This window comes from Rhinoderma darwinii, chromosome 1 (genome assembly GCF_050947455.1).
Source record: "Rhinoderma darwinii isolate aRhiDar2 chromosome 1, aRhiDar2.hap1, whole genome shotgun sequence".
Taxonomy (NCBI): Eukaryota; Metazoa; Chordata; class Amphibia; order Anura; family Rhinodermatidae; genus Rhinoderma; species Rhinoderma darwinii.
In genome coordinates this window covers 557467016-557490869 of record NC_134687.1, presented here as the reverse complement: position 1 = coordinate 557490869, position 23854 = coordinate 557467016, and the positions used below count along the sequence as shown (strand labels likewise).

Genomic DNA, 23854 nt, shown 5'->3' with positions numbered 1-23854 from the left:
AGACTGCTTCTTCTGTGACCTTTGCACAGTGGGTTGGAAATAAATAATTGACCACGTTAATTCTCCTTTCTGCTGCAGGTCATGTGAGAGTTTGATTTCAGCGGGTGATATCCAGTCTCCCTGAGAGGTTATTCATGTCCGATGTGAGGACCACCAGGATGTGGTCACTTCCTTCCTTGCTAACTAATGTATTCTGCCCGATCATTCAACCATCAGAGTGCAAATGTTGACTGAGTCTTTTTGATGTTTTTATAAAATTAACGCTTCCATTAAGGGTCACGCAGCTACAAAGTAATGTTTAGGTTTTCTGTTTTGAGCTTCTTTCCCTATAAGCGTATTTTTACTAACTCGTAAGTGGCATTGCAGCTCTACTATATGAACTGCAATACCAGACACAACCTATGGACAATTGTGGTGCTGTTTTTGGAAAACCGCAGCTATGTTTTTGTGTGCTTGTCACATATTTCCCCCTCTAGAAATGACGTACCTATTCAGTTGAATGGGCATGGTTATTGCAGTGCTGGGGAGGACAGCTGGCGATCTTGTAGCGGACAGTTATCTTATACCTACTGAAAGTTGACTATATGTTAGATTTTTCTTGCTGAATTCCTCTGATTGTCAGAGGATCACGCTGAAATGTAACACTGTCCGATGTTGTGTTTGATTGTGTGGCAAGGTGATGTCAGTAAGGCTTCATTCAGAGGAACGGGAATTACGTCCGTGCAACGCGCGTGATTTTCACGCGCGTGGCACTGACCTATATTAGTCTATGGGGCCGTGCGGACATGTGCGTGATTTTTACTCAGAGCGAGTACGCTGAAAAAAAGTCACGACATGTCCGTTCTTTCGGCGTTTTGCACGAATCACGCACCCATTGAAGTCAATGGGTGCGTAAAACCATGCATGCCGCACGGAAGCACTTCTGTGCGAACTGCGTGATTCGCGCAACAGCTGTCAAAAGGATGAATGTAAACAGAAAAGCACCACATGCTTTTCTGTTTACAAACATCCAAATGGAGTGTCATAAGGATGGCAAATGGAGTGTCATAAGGATGGCGGCTGCGCGAAAAGCACGCAGCCGCGCATCATATGCTGATGCCTCACAGAGCTGTTAAGTGGTTTTTGCGTGCGCAAAAACGCCACGCTCGTGTGAACCCAGCCTAAGGCTCTGTTCACATCACGTTTAGGCTACATGCACATGATGTATGGAACTTTTTTTCCACACGGAAGTGGACCTGCAAATCGGATTTTTAATTCCACAACATGTCACTTTATCTTGCTATTTCGTCTCCGAATTGTATCTAAGTTTAAAAAAAAAGTGCCAAAATTGACAGCATAAAATCTGTATCTCTTTCCACATCTAAATGTTATTCGCATAAAACAACCACAATTTTACCTGTAGAATTACCTGCATCTTGCGGCAGCTTAATAGGGTAGGAATACACACCGCGTAAACACTGCGGATTTTCCGCAATGGATTAATTGCGGAAAATCCGCAGCGTTTGACAGTAGCAGCAGTGTGGATGAGATTTTAACAAATCTAGTCCCCACGCAGCGGAATAAAGCTGCTGAAAGGCTTCCCCCAAAGTTATACTTACCCAGAGTTTCCTGCTTATCTAGTCCGGCTTCCTGGGACGATGTTTCATCCCTTGTGACCGCTGCAGCCAATCACAGCCTGCAGTGGTCACTTGATCTGTAACGTGATCCCAGGAGGCCGGACTGCGCGCAGAGATGAGGGCGGGGTAAGTATGAATGTTTTTTGTTTTTCCGACACTGCTTTGTGCAGCGGAAATTCAGCCGGAAAAACTCACTACACTGTGGTGCGATTTTTCGGACGGCGTTCCCTGCAGTGTTCAGGGCGGATACACTGCGAAGCTTGACGCAGTTTATCCGCCCAGAACACGCTGTGTGCGTTCCTACCCTCAAAGCGGATTTTCTGCATCAAATTCTGCCTTAAGCTGTAAGTTTTCTGTCGAAGGTATGTGTTGGGAGTATTTCCTGACGTACACCTCCAATGAAAGCCTCTAATCTATTCCATGGTCTAGGCATTCAGTGGCAAATGTCGCCCATAGGCACCCATGATAAAAAAAAAAAAAATAACCTTTTGGTTAAATGGGGCCCTATGAATACGTTGGGAGCTCCCCGGCGAATATGTAGAATGTTGTGCAAAGAAGCGATGTGAACAGAGCCTGACTAATCACAGTGGGAGGTTCTCACCTAGCTCTGAACGCGCACCTTCTTTCTGTATGTATTCTTAGGCTGGGTTCACACGACCTATTTTCAGACGTAAACGAGGCGTATTATGCCTCGTTTTACGTCTGAAAATAGGGCTACAATACGTCGGCAAACATCTGCCCATTCATTTGAATGGGTTTGCCGATGTACTGTGCCGACGACCTGTCATTTTACGCGTCGCTGTCAAAAGACGACGCGTAAAATGTCTGCCTCGTCAAAGAAGTGCAGGACACTTCTTGGGACGTAATTTGAGCCGTTTTTCATTGAATTCAATGAACAGCTCAAAATTACGCCCGTACTTGACGCCTCGCAAAACGCGAGTACATGCAATTACGTCTGAAATGCTGGAGCTGTTTTCTCCTGAAAACAGCTCCGTAATTTCAGACGTAATGGTCGTTATCGTGTGCACATACCCTTACACTTTGTAGGGTGGCGGATCAGAGAATATTGTGTTTTCTGAAATACATGTTGAGAGGAGTAATGGTGGTCATTCTGCATATGCTTCTTTGCGCCTCTTTTGGAGTGTTTACTTTTAGGTGCGGGCAGTGATTGTCCGGTTCCTAGCTACGTGTTCGCACCTTCCTGTGTATTGCGACATGAGTATTATTTGTCAGACTTGGTGGTAGTTTGTAAATGAAAACTTGCTGAGCAGCATAGAATACAGGTAATACTGGATCTCTTGGGTAATTCACCTCTAGTGTCCCTCTGTGACCTGCCGTAAGGTTTATTGGTTGTCAGTGAGATTTTGAAGAAAGCTTCATATACTCGTCGCAATTTATCAACCAAATAACTAGAGGTTGCTACGAGGTTTGTGTAGACGTTTACATATTTCCATAAGCCAATTTTTTTTTTTTCTCGATCTCTCAAACGCTGATTCCATGCTGGCTTTAATGTACTTCAGTAGGAATGTAGGATTTACTTTTAACAAATTCACAAACGATGGCAATGATTTTTAAGTATGACCGTCCATGTTAGGGCTTTTAGGCTGGTAAATTTGCACACAATGTATAGCTATACTATGACCTGATGTCTTTAGTCGCTCTCGCCATCCTTGAAGTAGTCATGGCGACCAATGTCGCCATGTCTCCGGACTGCTACTTACCCCATGTTAACATGAAGTGGCAGTTGGGGAAACTCCCTACACTGTGACCCCAGTGATTAAATGTCAACACAATGTAAGTGAATGAGGCGGGTGGGCACAGCTCATGGCAACACACGAAAAGGAGCAAACGGGAATAGCGGGGCATCAAAATAGATGAATACATCCCATAGTCCCGTGGTGGGCCTTGCAGTGCACATATGCTCTTCTGTCTGACACGGTTGTATAAATAAATAATAAAGTAAGAAATTAGATATTGGATTCAAACATCTATTTATACATTTTGACAGGGCAAGCATATGACAAGTGCCCTTATGGCATTCATTTAAAGGGTTTGTCGTCATGGGCCACCCCTTTCAGATTAGAGCTGCTGCAGCTATCGGCAGTTCGCCAGTGGTCCAGCACCCCTAACAGCTTAATTACTGGTTTTTGTTTTTTTGGGTAGCCATGGCCAGCCAGACGTTTCCCCTGCAGCAGCTACTGCTGGGGAAATGTAGTATTATTACATTGTAGCTATTCTGATCATTGACTGTCGGCGCAATACATGGACAGCTCGAGTCCGCAATAGCAGGAACCTCTCCAAGATCGACTCTCCGATCAGGCTCATAAAGGGGGCTCCCTTCAGTACCCTTTTATATTCACCTTGATGACCGTATACTTATACAATATCAGTTCTTAAACTACGTTAACATGTTCAATACTTAGTTATTATTTTTAGTGTCTCTTTTTTTTTTTAAATATTTCATGTTTTTTTTTTTTTTCTTACTCTCTAGTGGACCAACTACATACATGGCTGGCAGGATCGATGGGTGATCCTAAAAAGTAATACGTTAAGCTACTACAAATCAGAAGATGAGACGGAATATGGATGCAGGGGCTCCATATGCCTCAGCAAGGCGGTCATCACGGTAAGGATTATTTATCCGAATTTCTGTATAAAATGTATGTTTTGGGGGCGTTGATGGCCATTTCGTGTCTGGGCTGTTGATCAATGGCGGGTCCACAGCCTGGGCTCAGACACACATCCTTGTTTTTTTTTATTTTTTTACGGTCGCAAACCATGGAACTCCTACTGATTGCATCCATGTGCGGTCCGTTTTTCAACGGGTCATTAAATAGACTGGCTAAGACAGATCTGCAAAAACTGACAGGACCTGCTATGAGTGTTGCAGATCGGGCGCACAGATTCGCAAAATAAATAAAAAATGGATGCGTGCATGGCTCAGTAGAAATGAATGGGTCAGTGTTCTATCCATTTAAAAAAAACTGATCGCACACTGAAGAAATTAACAGATGTGTGCATGAGGCCTAATTGTAAATCTAGGTTTGAATATAAGGGATCCAAGCTGACTGTGTATAATTTTTTTTTTTTTAAATTGAGCTAAGCTAGATATTTTGGTTGTATAGAAGATGAGAAATCTTGTCTGTTCCCCTTAGGCCTAATTCACACGAGCGTATTTCACGTCCGCGTTACACGCGTGAAACTAACGCACGTCACACGGACCTATGCAAGTCAATGGGCCCGTTCAGACATTCTGTGTTTTTCACGCAGCGTGTGTCCGCTGCGTGAAACTTACTGCATGTCCTATACTTGTGCGAATTTTGCGCATCACGCACCTATTGAAGTCAATGGGTGCGTGAAAATCACGGACAGCACACGGTCGCACATCCGTGAGCTGTGCATGATTCACGAAACAGTTGCTAAAGGAATGCTTTTGAAAAAGAAAAACACCACCTTCAGTTTATTTTGCTGACGTGAAACGCGTCACTTACTGATGACACAAGCGCGTAAAAAAACGCAGACACGCACCATACTCTGATGTCACACGGAACTGCAACGCAGGAAAAATGCTATGCTTTTTACGCACGCAAAACTGACACGTTCGTATGAATAAGGCCTTAGTGTAGTGAATGAAGATTTGATCAGGAAGCCCTCTTTTAAGATTAGGAAATAATGGGTCTGACCATTCTAGCTTCAGTCAGACACCTTATTTATGTAGTTATGGCTATGTAGTAATCCGAGGTTTTGTTGTCCGGTTACACAATTATCACATTTCCGTTGTGGCTTCAGTTCATAATGGCCGCCACAACGCTCTACCGGTTCTGCTGTAAGACTGATGCCACCACCACCTGACGGACTGCATTGACTTATAAAGAGGTGTTTCGGTTCCTGGCGTGGGTTCACACAGGAGGAATAGCGCTGCATGCAGCGCTATTTTCTTCATATTCCTGGGGCTGCCAACGGAAGCACCTTACAGAGCCCCCGACAACAGTATAGTATGAACACACAACAAACGTTTTACAGAATTTTTACAAGCTAGTACTAGTGTAATCGATGATAGAGATTGCCATGGCAGATGTGTATGACACTTATATGCATATTGGTCCACGGAGGATGCCCATAGCAACCCATCCGCTCTGTTCTCCTTTGAACCTGGAATTGAATAGTGGTCTCTGCTTTGTTGCTATGGTCAACCAGCACATATGAGGGCATGGTTTGTGGGAAAGAATGCACCTTTTTTTTTAATTTTTTAATTTTTTATTTTTTTTTAAGGATTATTTAGAAACTGGTACGGTTCCGTATTGAATGTAAATCGCCGCCGCCCTGGTAGCTGCCTCTTAAAAGAAGTTAATAAAGTGATTTGTTTGCTGAGCAGCTGTTCTAGACTTTTTTTTTTTTTTTTTTTTTTTTTTTTTGTCGTGGTTTCTTAGCTCTGAACATTTCAGTAAAGCAAATAATGTCCTTCCCCGGTTTAATAAGCTGTCTTCACCATTCCCAAGGCCTGGCTTTTGCATTCACTATTGTATTCCCTGTTTTAATTTTAAATGGCCGCTATCTCTTTATCTTCAAACAAAAGTGGGCTGACAGCGCCTTGTTTGACTGGGAACATATACAGTGATGTCTCTCTGTGGAACCTTGTCCTGACCTTCAGTGCATTTCATCTAGGAGACCTACAGTAAAACTACTGGAGGAAAGGCCCTTTACTGAATGGGAAAATGTGATTCTTAATTAAATGCTCAACTCCTTTGCTCTCATGACAACACTTCCAGCCTGTGCTGTTGTGATGTTCAATTCTACATGCATACCTGCCACTGTTAACGCTAATAAGGATGTAAATGTTGATGTGATGTCTGAAACCTGCGATTTTTGAAAACCACTTGGTATTGCCCATAGCAGCCACTTTTTTTTTTTTTTGAGCAATTTTGTTCTAATCTTGGGCAAAAAAAAGCTGTAAGACGAGCGCAAATACACTTAATGTTTCTGAACCGCCATCAACGAGAAGCCGGACTAGAAATTGTGCCTCCTCATTTCTAAATAAGATTGAAATTTTAAATCTGGGCTCTCGAACACACGGCCCCTGAGGCTGTCATCTGCGGCTTGTGGTGCACCGTAGCTCCCTCAGGAGAGGACCGAGCAGGCCGCAGGAAGAGTGCACCGGCGCTCTTTCATGACGTCCTAGAGCAGAGCTTATACTAGCATTCTATCCTGATCTGAGGAAGCCCCTTATGTTACTGTCCATATAAGGACAGTGATGTTAGGAGCAGAGCTTGGAGTCCCAGGCAGAGTGCTAGTAGCGCTGGCTCTGGGCTTGTCCCTGATATCATTGTCCATATATGGACAGTGATGTCAGGGGCTTCCCAAGACTTCCGAAGCAGAGCCTATACTAGTGCTCTGCTCTGGGACTGTGGCACTGGATATGCCCCGGACATCCTATTCTGGTCCAGGAGGATCCCCTGACGTCACAGTCTATGGACAATGACGTCATGGGCTCCACCAGCAAAGTGTGACTGGCATTATCTACAAAGGGCACTTTGGCATTGTCAAGATTGGGCAGCCCCTTTGTAGATCTTCTTTTCTGCCAAACGCTGCCAACTGAGTAGCCAGACTGCATTTAGCGACACTTAAACTGGATTGTTAAAATAAGCACGTGGATAAAAACTCAGTTTGACGTGTCCATACGCCAAAGTCGGGTAGGGGAAGTATGGAACGGGCTCACTGAGTGAACCCACTCCATACGATGCGGGTGTCGACACTTCAGAGAAAGGGCTTATTTTACACGAGCTTGTTAAACGTCCGTGGAAAAAGAGGTCCGTGGGACGGCCGATGTAATTCAATGTGGCCGTTCACACAGCCGTTGTTTCAATGGACCGTTTGAAGGGTCCGTGTGAAAATAGGACATGTCTGTTCTTTTCGCGCATCATGCATCCCTCCATAGACTCTCAACTATGGGGGATGCATGACATCGCGTCCCGCAGCGCAGAGCATTGATGCACCTCGGACGTGAAAAATGTCAGTTTTTCATGTCCGAGATGCGTAGAGCTCGTGCGATCCCGCTAGATTAACTCGTTAAATGCTGCGGTCAATAGCAACCCCCGTAACGCAATCGCAGGGGTGGGGGCGATGGTTGCTATGGCTGCCTGGGCGTCCATCTTTGTGCAACTATTAAGCCCTGCCTCGGGGCTTAATAGTTGCCTGTCAGATCGCTTGCACAATATACTGCAATACTAATTTATTGCAGTATATCGTGGTTCTAACGATCGCTGGTTGAAGTCAAAAGTCAAAATGAATAAAGTTTTTTTTTTTTTTTTTGTATAAAAAAAAAACACCATTTTCCCCCTAGAGCATAGTAATAAAAAAAACAAAAAAAAAACATAATTGGTATCGCCGCGTCCGTAAAAGTCTGAACTATTACAATATATCATTATTTAACCCGCACGGTGAACGCCGTAAAAAAAATAAATTGTAAATGACAGAATCTCTATTTTTTTTTGGTCACCTAATCTCCCACAAAAAAATGAAATCAGTGATCAAACCGTCGCAGTTACACCAAAATGGTATTATTAAAAACGACAGCATATCCCGCAAAAAATAAGCCCCATACCAATTAATTGACAGAAAAATAAAGTTCTGGCTCTCAGAATTTGGCGACACAAAATACATTTTCTTTTACTTGTAAAATATAGAAAAAGCTATATATTTGGTATACCCACAGAATAAACTAAACATGTTCTTTTAATTGCACAGTGAATCCCGTAAAAACGGCACGGAAAAAATTGAGGAATCGCTGTTTTTTATTTTGTACCCCACAAATATTTTTTTCCCCGTTTCCTAATACATTATATGGCAAAATAAATGGTGTTATGAAAAACGACGACTCGCCCCGCAAAAATCAAGCCCTCATAGTACTATATCGACGGAAAAATACAGACGTTATGGCTTTTGGAAGGTGGGGAGGAAAAAACGAAAATGAAAATCTGAAAAAGGGCTGCAGCGGGAAGGGGTTAAACCTAGCGCTATTATAGTAATGTAGTATTGTTATAGTAACATAGTAATGTAGTGTTGATTATTATTTAGTATTGTTATAGTAGCTCGAATAACTAATTGATTAACAATACTTTTGTATCAAATTTAAGAGTAATGCGGCACGTCAACTTCACATTTTTTTTTCTATTTAAGGCCCATTTACCCAGCCGAGTTTGAGACCCCTGTTCTAAAGGAATCCAGAATATTCCAAATAGTTTACAAACTTTATCAAATCTCTTCCCTGTGTGGGGTTTATGGACAGGATAATGTGGTGATAAATACTTGTGTGTAGTCTTTTAGTCAGCAGAATGACTATCCACTGCTATAGAATCTATTCCCATGACATGGTCATAAACATGTTTTTGTAAAAACGCGGCAGTTTTTGGCAAAAAACACTATTTGACCGTGAGATCGAACTAGACCCTCAGGCTGGAACACATGTCGTAGGGCTGGGCAATTAATTGAAAAACAATCAAATGAAATTCGGCACAATTAGGCCTCATTTACACGAGCGTAATATACGTGCATGCTTTTCACGCGTGTCGTACGCACCTATATTACTCTATGGGGCAGTGCAGACAATGCGTGAATTTTGCGCAGCGCGAGTGCGTTGCGTAAAACTCACGACATGTTCTATAATCGTGCGTTTTTCGCGCATCACGTACCCATTGACGTCAATGGGTGTGTGAAAACCACGAAGGTCGCACGGAAGCACTTCTGTGCGAACTGCGTGATTCGCGCAAGAGCTGTCAAACTGAATTTAAACAGAAAAGCACCAAGTGCTTTTCTGTTTACAAACATCCGATCGGAGTGTCTTAGAGATGAGCGAACCGAACTTCACCGGGTTCGGCCGAACTCGTTTTGACCGAACCCGGCAGGAGACTGTCCAGGGTGCTGAAAGAGTTAAACTGGTTCAGCACCCTGGACAGTGACTTCCGATCCCAATATACGTGAACGTGCAAAAAAAAAAAAGTTCTGACTTACCGATAACTCCCGGCTTCTTCCTCCAGTCTGACCTCCCGGGATGACAATTCAATCCAAGTGACAGCTGCAGCCAATCACAAGCCAAGCACAGGCTGCAGCGGTCACATGGACTGCCGCGTCATCCATGGAGGTGGGGCCAGATGTCAAGAGAGGCGCGTCACCAAGGCAACGGCCGGGAAGTTCTCGGTAAGTACGAACCTCTTTTTGTTTTTTTAAACAGGTTACTCGATATGGTGATCGGAATTCACTGTCGAGGGCGCTGAAAGAGTTACTGCTGATCAGTTAACTCTTTCAGCACCCTGGACAGTGACTGACGTCGACTAGCCTCATCTCTATGATGGCGGCTGCGCGAAAATCACGCAGCCGCGCATCATACACTGACACACGGAGCTGTCAAGTGCCTTTTGCGCACGCCAAACGCGTTTTTTTGCGTGCGCAAAACGCACACGCTTGTGTAAATGAGGCCTTAATGTCATCTTGCAAGTTTTGGTTCTATCAATTTTCTTCAGGTTTAAACTATCTACATCTTCAGGATACAGTTGAAACCAATGGCAGAGCAGGGGACCGTAAGGTCCCTGGCTCCAACGTTCACTATGGATCGCTGGATGCGAGGCAGTGACGTCCTCGCGCCTGTCTGCACAGAACGGAGGAGCAGAGGGATCTCCTCCCCTCATCATTGTAACAGGGTTAGGTGAGGGTGAGGTGTGTGTGTTTTTTTTTTTTTGTTTTTTTTGTTTGTTTTTTTTTAATCGGGCACTATTGGGGGCAGCTGTGGGGGCATTATACAGCATTGGGGCATCTATAGGGGACTTTATACTGCGTGGGGCAGCTATAGGGGCATTATACTCTGTAGAGGCAGTTATGGAGGGCATTTTACTGTGGGGAGGGCAGTTATGGGGGCATTATACTGTGTGTAGGGTAACTGTAGGGGCATTCTGCTGTGTGGAGGCAGTTATAGGCATTATGTGTGTGTGTGTATGGGGCATTATACTGTATGGGGGCAGTGTCTGGGGGTATATTATATACAGCCGGCTCAGGGGATAAATATTAGTTATATGGCGTAGCATGCAAATAGGGGGCGTGGCATGCAAAAGGCATGGTCTAAATCAGGGGTCTCGAACTCGGCCGGGTGAGTGGGCCGCATATAGAAAAAATGGGAAGTTGACAGGCCGCATTACTTTCAAATTTGATACAATACAAAATTATTGTTAATCAATTAGTTATTTGAACTACTAGAACACTATATTACTATAATAATAGCGCTAGGTTTAAAATTTGAGAGATTTCTCCACGTGCTTATTTCAACAATCCAGCTTTCCAGTTTAAGTGTCGTTAAATGCAGTCCGGCGGCTCAGTTAGCACACATGTCAAGATTGGGCAGCCCCTTTTTAGATAGTGCCGCCGCGCCCTCTGTGGATGCTGCCGCCGCGCCCTCTGTGGATGCTGCCGCCGCGCCCTCTGTGGATGCTGCCGCCGCGCCCTCTGTGGATGCTGCCGCCGCGCCCTCTGTGGATGCTGCCGCCGCGCCCTCTGTGGATGCTGCCGCCGCGCCCTCTGTGGATGCTGCCGCCGCGCCCTCTGTGGATGCTGCCGCCGCGCCCTCTGTGGATGCTGCCGCCGCGCCCTCTGTGGATGCTGCCGCCGCGCCCTCTGTGGATGCTGCCGCCGCGCCCTCTGTGGATGCTGCCGCCGCGCCCTCTGTGGATGCTGCCGCCGCGCCCTCTGTGGATGCTGCCGCCGCGCCCTCTGTGGATGCTGCCGCCGCGCCCTCTGTGGATGCTGCCGCCGCGCCCTCTGTGGATGCTGCCGCCGCGCCCTCTGTGGATGCTGCCGCCGCGCCCTCTGTGGATGCTGCCGCCGCGCCCTCTGTGGATGCTGCCGCCGCGCCCTCTGTGGATGCTGCCGCCGCGCCCTCTGTGGATGCTGCCGCCGCGCCCTCTGTGGATGCTGCCGCCGCGCCCTCTGTGGATGCTGCCGCCGCGCCCACTTGTAGATGCTGCCGCCGCGCCCACTTGTAGATGCTGCCGCCGCGCCCACTTGTAGATGCTGCCGCCGCGCCCACTTGTAGATGCTGCCGCCGCGCCCACTTGTAGATGCTGCCGCCGCGCCCACTTGTAGATGCTGCCGCCGCGCCCACTTGTAGATGCTGCCGCCGCGCCCACTTGTAGATGCTGCCGCCGCGCCCACTTGTAGATGCTGCCGCCGCGCCCACTTGTAGATGCTGCCACACTGCCCACTTGTAGATGCTGCCACACTGCCCACTTGTAGATGCTGCCACACTGCCCACTTGTAGATGCTGCCACACTGCCCACTTGTAGATGCTGCCACAGTGCCCTCTGTACAGGCTGCCACAGTGCCCTCTGTACAGGCTGCCACAGTGCCGTCAAGGGCTTGCCCAGAGCCGCTTCTGGCACTCTGCCTGGGATTCCAGCTCTGTCCATATATGGACAGAGATGTCAGGGGCAACCCCAGAGCTGGAGTCCCAGGCAGAGCGCTAGTAGGCTCTTCCTGGGACTCCAGCTGTGCTCCTGACATCACTGGGACTCCTGCTCTGGGGAAGCCCCTGACATCATTGTCGATGTATGGACAGCGATGTCAGAGGCTTCCCCAGAGTCCTGGAGCAGAGCCGATAATAGCGCTCTGCCCGGGACTCCGCTCTGGGGAAGACCCTGACACACTGTCCATATATGGGCAGCGATGTCAGGGAATTCCACAGAGTCCCGGAGCAGTGCCGACACCAGCGCTCTGCTCGGGGCTCTGGGGAAGCCCCAGACATCGCTGTTCATATGTGGACAGCGATGTCGGGGAATTCCACAGAGTCCAGGAGCAGAGCAGACACCAGCGCTCTGCTCCGCTCTGGGCAAGACCCTGACACACTGTCCATATATGGGCAGCGATGTCAGGGAATTCCAGAGTCCCGGAGCAGAGCCTGTACTAGCGGCTCTGTGTCCCGCGGGCCGCAGATGACAGCCCCAGGGGCCGCATTAGGCCCGCATGCTTGAGACCCCTGGTCTAAGTCGTTCGATAATCGAGGATACAGGTTTAATCGGGACTTAGGTCATAATTGCCCAGCCCTAACATAGTTTTTGGGGTTCCTATTCTAGTATTTGATGTCCAGTCTTGGGGGCCCCTGGCTCTCTTAGGACAGCCCCCCCCCCCCAGAGATATTGTCACTATGAAAGACATTTTAATGTAAGTATGATTCTCTAGAGTTCTCTTGTAGGTCCAACTGGGTAGCTTTTTTTTCTTTTTTTTTTTTTACTAATTTCTATGGAACTCCTTTTTTGCCTGGCTCCAGCAGGGGTGTAGCAGTAATCTGTCTACCCCTGGCCTAAGTCAGTAATGGATATATTGCATTGTTGGATATTAATATTACATTGCAGTAGGGTGGTGCGCAGTCACATTTTTCTGGCACTTGTGTTCAGAAGAACGTCCCCATGCAGGGGAACACTTGGCTGCTTTGAAGAGCATTCTGAAATAATAATTTGGATTGTGTCACATGAGCACCAGATGACTTTGATCACAACTGGATTTCCGCTTTCATAATGAAGATAAGAACCATAAGGATTTTTCAATTCACTTGCAGAATTCCTTGCATTTCTAGAATAGTTCAATGTTTGTTCTTCAATGTGTTAGCAATGCCACAATGGGGCGCTTGTATTAATGTTGCAGATGTTACGAATCGGGCATGGCTTATTGCAAATTCTGCGAAAGTGGTCAGCCTGTGTGCCACGTTCTTAAAAATAAGTGGCAAACTAACTTAGACCTTACTGATATACTTGCTTTGACCAGTCTTGGCTATTTGTATGAATGGCCAACCATGTAATACATGAATGGGGCTGGCTTTTATGTTGTGGCTAACAGAAGAGGTCTGTTCCTTACAAACCCCCCCCCCCCCTCCCTTAGACGCCCTTATGTCCTAATAGAGCATCTGGGAAGACAACTGCTTTAATGTGATTTATTTTATTTTTTTTATTTATTTTTTTTTGAATATGAAGCGCTAAAACATTAAACCCATTGCACGCACTTACGGGAGTCCTGGAGTTCGTTACTCAGGGCCATGTGTATATCACATTGCTTGGAAAAGGCACATGGCTGTTCCTTTTTTGGATATAAATTGCATAATTGTCATGTGTCGGGACATCAGATGAGCACATGTACAACGTCTGTGAGGTTGGGGTAGAGCAGCTGTTCAGTCATTTTTTTTAATTATTTTTTTTAATAAAGTGTGTTTTGCAATTTTGCGATCACAGCCACAAAACCAGCACATTCTTTAAAGTGTATCTAAATGTTCGACAAACTTCTGACATGTCATAGTGACCTGTCAGAAGTTTGTATTGGTGGGGGGGGGGGGGGTCTCCGTACTCTGACCCCCACCAATAATCTCTAGAATGAAGTGCTCGTGCTTCATGTCTGTTCGACTTTTTCCGGAAAGCCGATGTATCGGAGTACGGGCTCATAGACTTTCTATTGAGTCCGTACACCAATACGTTTATTTCTTAGCTCACACGAGTGCTTCAGCCTCTTCGTTCTAGCGATTGGTGGGAGTCTCAGTGCTCGGACCCCCACCAATCCAATCCTCTGACATGTCACTATGACATGTCAGAAGTTTGTTGAACGTTTAGCTACACTTTAAGGTAATTTCCAGCAGAATATTTAGTCTGTATTCCCTTTGCAGAAAATCTGCAGCATATTACAGTAGCAGAAAGCTGGATGAAATTATAGGGGCGATTGTGGGGACTAAAAATTATTAGCAGTGTACTCTCTTTACTATGGGAGTACACTGCTAATATAGATTTTGGTCCCCCATTGCGCGAATTCTGAGATTTTCATAGCGCTGCCTGGGGACCGGAAGTCTAGATGCACAGCCGTCTTTGATGACTTTACGACTCTTCCTCATGTGACGACCCCGCTGTATTCCATGTACTAGCAGTAGTACAGCGATTTACATAGAGTACATCGGGGTCGGTCATGCGACAGTCGTATCGTCGTCACGGAAGACTGTGCAACAAGTGCTCAAAGAATCAAAATTCACCATCGAATTAACATTCCCAGAAAATGTAACTAATGTTACACACTGCCGTCCAATAAACACAAAACTGAAGGACACAACCTACACACTGGGATAGAAAATATATAAAATTTATTTTACAAATAATTTAAAGGTACCAATTTCCCTGGTTAATGCCTAATTGTATTAACCAGTGTAACTGGTACCTTTTTTGTATTTATTTTTTTTAATTATTTTATAAAATGTTATGTATTTTTCTATCCCAGTGTGTGTGCTGGTTATGTCCTTCAGTTTTTGTCCTTTTTCTTTTGTGCTCATCTTGTGTCCCCCAACAAATTGCATAATTGTCATGTATCCTTTCCAAAAAAAGGAACAGCCATGTGCCTTTTACAAGCAATGTGATCTACACATGGTTCTGAGTAATGTAACTCCAGGACTCCGTAAGTGTTGCAGCAGAATCGCAAGTAAGACGGTCCACTTTAAAATGTTCATACTCCCTGCTCCTGGCATTCCTGTAGCAATGCCTCACTCCTCCCCTATCTGGTTTTGGTGTTGCCAGCCTCCGGGGTTGCTGTTTCATCCCATGTGACTGCTGAAGCCAATTGCAACAGTTCTATGGGAGAAAACGTCAACCCAGGAGGCTGGCAGCAGTGACACCAGCCCTGGGAGGAGTGACTCCATCACTATGCAAGACCAATTGTGTGTTTTTTTTTATTCCCATAAATCTTCCTCCCCTTGTCTGGTGTCCGCATTGGCAAATCCATCTGAAAGTCTGCACAAAATCAAACACAATTTGTGCAGACCTTTGGCTGGAATTCCCTGCGGTATCTTGGTAGAATTTGCTGCAGCGTTTTCTGCAACAATTCTTACCCGTGTGCAGGGGACCTAAAATGTAATGATGGATTACATGAATGCTAGCTTTGCTATTTGTTGAATGTGCTACTAATGTGGTGTTTGAGTGCTTTGTGTTCTGCTTAACATTTCAATATGTTATGTTGGCACCAGATTGATTTTTTTTTTGTGGCGAAATGAGAACTGAAGATCTTTCATTAGTTATTATATGCCCATGTGGATAGGTGTAATAAACAAGACCATTTGAATGTTTAGTACATAATACTGTAAATCCCATGAAAACACCAACGTTCTACTAGGGCTGGGCAATTATTTGGAAAAAAAAACTAAATTCACCACAGATAACAGAGGTCATCTTACGCATTTTTTTTTTTCTGGTTTCAACTGTATCAGTGTCCTCAGGACGCAGATACAGTTGAATTCTATAGTAGAGCTGTCTGTTCCCTGCTCGACTATTCACTGTGTGACGTCGCTGCCTTGCGCCTGTCCGCTGAGCCGTGAGCGGCTCGGCAGGCATATTTTCATAGTCCTTTGGACTTCTGGCGTTTCAGGCATCCTATTGGTTGGTCCACCATGTCCTCAATGCCCGCCCTATTTACATTTTTGTTTAGCCTCAATGCCTAGACAGTGCCTGCCCCATGCATGGGCATTGAGGCTAAACAAGAAGAAAATAGGGTGGACGTTGAGGACCCTGTGGACCAATAGGATGCCTGAAAGGCCTGTATATGGCAGAAGCACAGCGGGATTTGAAAATATTCGCCAAGCCACACAGACCAGGGGAGCAGAGGGATCTCTCCTCTCCTCTGCTCATTATTGGAACGGGATTACGTGAGTATTTCGTTTTTATTCGGCACCACTGGGGATGTGTGGGGGTAGCTATGGGGGCATTATGCTGTGTAAACGGGCAGTGTCGGGGGGTATATTATATGCAGTAGTATACAGCAGACTTAGGGGATCTATATTCAATGGTGCGGTATGCAAAAAGGGGTGTGACCCTAAAATCATTTATTAATTGTAATTGAGGCTACATTTTCAATTAATTGTGATTTGTCATAATCGCCCAGCCCTACGCTGTACTCGGTGTGTTCATATAATGTGGGTCTCTTACAATTATACCAAGGCCACTATTCTTACAGTTCGTTCCCCCACCTCCAGACTGTAGAGAGGTCTGTCTGTTTTAGCTTCTCTCAGCGATCTTATAGATTTCTGTCTCTAAAGTCCCCCACTGTCTCATGACCGTGTGACTAAGCAGGTAGCCAGCCCATCCTTGCAGACACTCTATTTCCTGATCTCCTGCCTTGGCTTGTTTTCTTAGACAGAACTGTAGAACATATGTAGAAGGACTCCTTATGTCGTTTAGCGCTCCACTATATATGAAAGGCTGTACTTGCCTTTAGGCTATAGTCACACGAGCGTGACAGATTTACGCTTGTAAAAAACCGTGAGTTAAATCTGTCTGCTTTTCAACGCACAGCACACGGTGAGATTCATGCTCGTCTGAATGAGCCCTTAAGTATAGCAAATGAAATATTCCATTTATTAGGTTTTTTTTTTTTTTTTAACTACTCATTAAGTGGATTTCCAAGGCCCCTGTGTAGGTGTTTACAGACTATTTCTGTGTATATCTTTTGTGGTGCCGTTCCACTGAAGTATTTGGCTAAACAAATCTTCTCTAATACAAATCCTGCATAAATAGCCATGTATGTATGTATGTATGCAGGCTTTTAATGGCTCTGTTTTGTCAGGTCTGTTAATAATTATAGTACATCTGGTAAATACACACTTTATGCTTCCCAGGACATACTGTTCAACGTACACCCAGATTGGTATCACCGTCAAATTCTTCACCTATTTTATATTTTTTTAATTTTCAGCATGTTTTTAGAGGCGGAAAAGCGCCATATCCGTGTGTGTTAGTATTATAGTGTGTGTGTGTATTAGTACTAGTGTGTGTGTGTGTGTGTGTGTATTAGTATTATAGTGTGTGTATTAGTACGTGTGTCTGTTAGTATTAGTGTGTGTGTTAGTATTATAGTGTGTATTAGTATTATAGTGTGTGTGTATAAACATATTCGTAACACTGAACTGCAAAAAAAAGTTGTGTCCTAGGGAGGTAACCATCTTAACCGTTTTTCAACCCTCGACCTCCATCCTAATGCATGTGAAATAATACATTTTTATAAAAGGGTTGGGCTATTATCTTTTTTGTCTCATTTCTAAGTTGTCCCTTTTTTAAGAAGTAGTGTTGCAAGCCTTCACATTGTACTTTTGACCCAGTGACCAGAACACAACGCTTCATATTCTAGTTTTATAATGAAGTTGTTACATAGCCGTCAGGTCAGAATTTATTATGGTAATACTGGAACTATTTTCATATGTGTATTTTAGGAGAGGGATAAAATATCTGCTCTATACTATAAAATTGTAAGCGTTTCCTGAACAAATGTCCTAAAAGACAACCATGGAGAACGCACTGTTGTCTGTGACCTAATTTATGGCGTGTTCCAAGGCTGAGAGGAAGAGATTAGAAGAAATTGGACGTAGGAACATTTTGCATATGATATATTCGTTCCACTCTAGTTTGCGAGCCGGTCTTCAAAAATGTGACTGGGTAGCGGGCATTATTTTGACCACTTCAAATGTATAGCCACAGTTCTAAATAAATATCGGGTCCTATAGGCAAAATCTGTATTGTTTACATGCAGAGTACACCCTTTGATAAATTTTGGAACTGATGTGTGCCACATCAAGGCATGCTGCGATTTTAGAGCAGGCCCTATAATCGGCATAATGTTTTCTGCTATGTGTGAATGGGGTTTTGTAAGATCTCCATTCATTAGCATTTAACGACATTTTGTGGTGAAATCTCTGTTCTTCAGCATAAAATCTGCACCTGTTTTCGCCTCAATACAAAATCCGCACCTACTAAAATGTATTAAAAAAAACCAAAAACACTGTATAATGTGTGGATTTTGCCTGTGGAATTGCCTGCGTCTATCTGCAGTTTTGACACAGATTTTCTGCAGCGTCTGGGTGTAGCCTTAGACCTTGATCACACACTTATTTTGTAGGCAGAAAATTCTGCCTAGAAAAATCAGCTCCGGTTTTTTGTGGCGTTTCTTTGCTTGTTGAAGAGGTAAAAAAAACCTCCAAAGGAAAAAAACGAATGTTTTTTTTGTGTGCTAAAAACGCATCAAAACGCAGCCACCGTTGGCAGCTGTTTTTTCCCGTCTCAGATTTTTTTTATTTTTTTTATTTTCGTTTTCAAAAGAGCATTACATCATGGTGCATCGCAAAACTGCACCAACATCGGCTCGCAGGCCAACAAGTAACAATACAAAGGGACCCTAATCACAGAGAAGTATAACTCCAACCGCTAAGAACGTGAAGACTAGAGGAGCTAGCAAAAGAAAGGGAAGGAACCGACCTGACCACCAGGACCCACTGAGTTGACTCAAGACGCCATGACGGTCTTGTATTTTTCTGAGGATTGAAAGCGAATTCATTCACGCCACGTTTTGAGGAAGCATGGGATCCTCTCATTGATTCCGTGAGATCCTCCATTCTCATGATCTCCTGAATTTTACCAAACCACATGCCCACCGTTGGGGGGCAGGATTGTTTCCACAACGCAGGGACACACGCCCTGGCCGCGTTCACCAGACAGATAGAGGCACCTCACACAGATGGAGCAGGAAGAGACCCGGTGTTCTTGGGAGGAGGAAATCCGTAAACTTCGAGGAAATGCGCCACACCTCAGACCAAAAGTCCGCCAGCATGGGGCAGTCCCAAAAAATATGTAAGAGTACCCACATGGTCACCACATCTCCAACACAGTGGTGAAACCGCCGGAAACATCACATGCAATCTGGAAGGCACCCTATACCATCGAGACAAAATCTTATACCCAGCCTCTTGACATCTGCTAGCCAGAGATAATTTGTGTGTCATGTGGAACAGGTGATCCTTGTGCTCGGGAGTAAATGTGAAGCCTAAGTCCCGTTCCCAACTAAGCCAGTATGGAGGCGTGGAGGGGGAGATTAGGAGAGCATAGAGTCTAGACAATGCGTGTCGGATTGTGCCCGCGCATAATAACTCAAAAGGCCCGTCTTTTTCAATGGGGTTCATGAGGCGGAAATGTCTCTGCCTCCCATTGAAATCAATGGATGGTGATTTCAAGTGATTTTTTGGGCGGTTTCCACATCAAACACTCCAAAAAACTTTGAACAGGGCCTTAGACTGTATGCCATAAGTGGATATCCACATGTGCTCTTAGGTTAGACATTAAATAAAACCTGTATATCCCCTAGACCAGATATGTCAACAACTGGTAAATATGACATTACATCTGTCATCCCAAAAGGAAAAAAAAACTTGCTGCTGACATGGCAGCCTGGAAACTTCCATGCACTGTGTGTACGTGGCTGACACACACCACTACATCTTAAACCAGTTTTGGAATAATTAACACGCGTCTGTCGTTTACCGTGTGTCACTGCTATATGGGTTAGTCTTGAATTGTGTTTTTGGCATTTCAGTGTGGAGTTCGCCATTCTGTGGTTGGCTACATCGAGCTCTTATATCATGACATACCGTAATAAGCCTGGTCGCTGCATTCAGTTGCTGGTGTCTTTTACCGCCGCACAGTGAGTAGTATTTGATCTGATCTAGAGGTCCTTTTAGTTGAGTAGTAGTATGCCTTCTGTTACTGATTCCTTAAAGGACCTATAAGCAGCTTAAAAAATTGCGGTTTTGGGTATGGAAATGTTTCTTGAGGCTCTCCAACTCTAGATACCAGATAAATTAATCATGGGGCAAACAGTTATCTGATCTCTTCAGACCTAACACCTGTTAGGCTGGGTTCACCCGACCTATTTTCAGACGTAAACGAGGCGTATTATGCCTCGTTTTACGTCTGAAAATAGGGCTCCAATACGTCGGCAAACATCTGCCCATTCATTTGAATGGGTTTGCCGACGTATTGTGCAGACGACCTGTAATTTACGCGTCGTCGTTTGACAGCTGTCAAACGACGACGCGTAATTTGACTGCCTCGGCAAATAAGTGCAGGGCACTTCTTTGCCACGTAATTTGAGCCGTTCTTCATTGAACTCAATGAAGAGCAGCTCAAGATATACGAGCGTCACAGACGCCTCTTATATTACGAGGAGGAGCATTTACGGCTGAAACGACGCAGCTGTTTTCTTCTGAAAACAGGCTGTAATTTCAGCCGTAAAAGCCAGCTAGCGTGTGAACATACCCTTAGGTTGTATTCACACATGCAGTTTTTAGTACAGTTTTTTTTTTGCTGGAGCTTTTTTTTTTTTTAATATGAAGCCAAGAGTGGAGAAGTATAAGGGTATGTGCACACGATGAGAGGCTTTTACGTCTGAAAAGACAGACTGTTTAAAGGAGAAAACAGCTGCCTCGTTTCAGCCGTAAAAGCTCCTCCTCGTATTATGCGAGGCGTCTGTGACGCTTGTAAATCTTGAGCTGCTCTTCATTGAGTTCAATGAAGAACGGCTCAAATGCAGATGTTTGCCGACGTATTGTAGCCCTATTTTCAGGCGTAAATCGAGGCATAATACGCCTCGTTTACGCCTGAAAATAGGTCGTGTGAACCCAGCCTAAAGGTGTAAATTCAAGAGAAAGTATGGCAAAAAAACAGATATGCACACCCAAAGATAGATCATAAAAAAAAAAAGACAGACTCGTTAAGCATTGTACAATCCTGGCCAAAAGTTTTAGACTGACACAAAGTTTGGTATTTAAAAAGTTTGCTGCTTCAGTTTTTATAGTGGAAATTTGCATTAATTCTAGATATTTATGAAGAGTGATCATATCCATTGCGAAGTCATTTGTTGCCATAAAAATTAACTTCATCACAAAAAAAACATTTCCACTGCATTTCATCCCTGCCACATGACCTGCTAACCTCATTTCAGTGCTATTCTCGTTCGCTCAGGAGAAAGTGTTAGGGTATGTGCACATCACCAATTTTCAGGCGTAATGGAGGCGTTTTACGACTCGAATTACGCCTGAAAAAACGGCTCCAATATGCCTGCAAACATCTGCCCTGTGCTTGCAATGGGTCTTACGATGTTCTGTGCAGACGAGCTGTCCTTTTAGGCGTCGCTGTCAAAAGACGGCGCGTAAAATTACGGCTGCGTCAAAGCAGTGCAGGACACTAATTGGGACGTAATTGGAGCTGTTTTTCATTGACTCCAATAAAAACCAGCTCAAATTACGTCCGAAAAAGATGCTGCGACACACGCGTGCATTTGTAAAAACGTCTGAAATTCAGGAGCTGTTTTCTCCTGAAAACAGCTCTGTAATTTCATATGTTTTTGGCGTTGTCGTGTGCACATACCCTTAACGAGGACCAGGCAGCTGATATCACTCTGTCATGCTGATTGAATTATTAGAGCAGACTGGTTGCTTGAAATCATTGTCTTCTGTTAACCATGGTTACCTCCAAGAAAACCCATGCTATCGTCATTGCTTTGCATCAAAAGGGCTTTACAGGCAGCGACATTGCTGCTTGTAGGATTGCCCCTAAATCAACCATTTATCGGATCATCGAGAACTTCAAGGAGAGCAGTTCAATTGCTGTGAAGCAGGCTTTAGGGTGCCCAAGAAAGTCCAGCAAGCGACTGGATCATCTCCTAAAGAGGATTCAGTTACAGGATTGGTTCAACACCAGTGCAGAGATTGCTCCAGAATGGCAGCAGGCAGGTATCCGTGCATCTGCACACAGTGAGGCGAAAGTGTCAAGAATTACAGGGATTGGACTGCCGAGGATTGGGGTAAAGTTATTTTCTCTGACTCCCCCCCCTCCCCCTCCATACTGGTTTGGGACACCTGGAAGAATGCTTGTCCGGGGAAGAAAAGGTGAGCGCCACCATGAGTCCTGTGTCATGTCAACAGTAAAGCATCTTGAGACCATTCGTGTGTGGGGTTGCTTTTCATCTAAGGGACTGTGCTCACAATTTTGCAGAAAACTTCCATAAATAAAGACTGGCATCTAAACATCCTCCCAAGAGCAACTTCTTCTCTCAACGATCCCGCAGCAATTTGGTGATGAACAATGCTTTTTCAAGCATGGAGTACCATGTCCCAAGGCAAAAGTGATAACTAAGTGGCTCGGTGAACAAAACGTTGAATCTTTGGGTCCATGCCTAGGAAATGCCCCAGATTTTAATCCCATTGAGAACCTGTGGTCAATCCTCAAAAAGCGGGTAAACAAACATAGAAATTGTAAAACTCCAAACGCTGGAGGACCGCAGTTTTTTTTTGTTTGTTTTCCCCAAGGGGTTAACTACTTGAAGAAAAAGGGCACACCGTCCGTGTCGTCCCCGTCCCCCCCCCCCCGCAATCGCCTAAAAGCTGCCCGGGAAAAAAAAACCTCCTTTTTGTTTCCCATTGAAATCAATGGGGAGGTGGGGGGGCGATTTGGGTGCGTTTCATGGCGCTGATTCAGATGCTGTTTTCGCATCAAGATCAACAAAACGCTGTGAACTAGGACCCTTAGGTTGTTGTAGAAATCGTGTTTTGCCGTAAGCTCTTCGTCTTTTTTGGGGGAGGGAATTCATGCCTTGTTTGTCTATGCAAGTTCTGTTCCTCTGTGCCGAGCAAGCAGTACAGCATATTTTTTAGTATTGATTTGTGGGCTTGTTGAGCGAGAACATGGATAATTAAAGAAAATGTAGACGCAGATTGCAGCGTAGAACAGGAAAATGCTGTCCGTGCTGGAGAGGCGAAGTACCAGATACAGTGCAATTCATGAGTGGTTTGTATGAAGCATCACTTCTGTCACCACAATTTTCTTCTAGCCGTTATTTTACTTTTTTATTTTTTTATTTTAATTTCTTATGTATAACTTGCAACCATGGTGTGCTGCACCATGACAATATTAGTGCTATATGTTTGTTTTTTCTCTCAGCCCTACTAGAGGAGGTCCCTTCTAGAAGTGTAAAGCTTGCTATGTTTTTTTATTAATCGTACAGAAATGTTCCTGTTCTGTTAGCAGTTTGGATGTTGTGGCGTTCTACTGTATATAATGCTGTAACTACCGATGCCACGCCTCTAAAAGCTTGACACCATGCCCTGGTTGGGACTTAAAAAGAAGAGCTCTTTGCCAGCTTTGTCAACAGTAAAGCACAAGCCTTCATTTACACTTATCAGCTGGACCCTTCTGCACAGCGCTGACTTGAACCTGCTTAAATTGTAATAAAACCAGGTTCTACCACATTAACGGGGTTATTCCTATGTCATAATATGATGGCATATCGCTAGTATATGCCATCACTTTCCGATTAGCGAGGGCCCTCAGGAAAAGTAGCACTAGAAAAGCACAGTGGTTGGAGAC

At 44.7% G+C, this 23854-nt stretch overlaps 1 protein-coding gene across 2 annotated transcripts in view; it reads left to right on the top strand.

Annotated features, from left to right (window-relative positions):
* CERT1 (ceramide transporter 1) overlaps positions 1-23854 on the top strand; it is a 79567-nt gene that overhangs the window by 4533 nt on the left and 51180 nt on the right. For both annotated transcript variants that reach the window (XM_075838431.1, XM_075838440.1), the window contains exon 2: positions 4108-4242. In XM_075838431.1, the coding sequence (XP_075694546.1) occupies positions 4108-4242 (135 nt within the window). The remainder of the gene's footprint in view (positions 1-4107; positions 4243-23854) is intronic.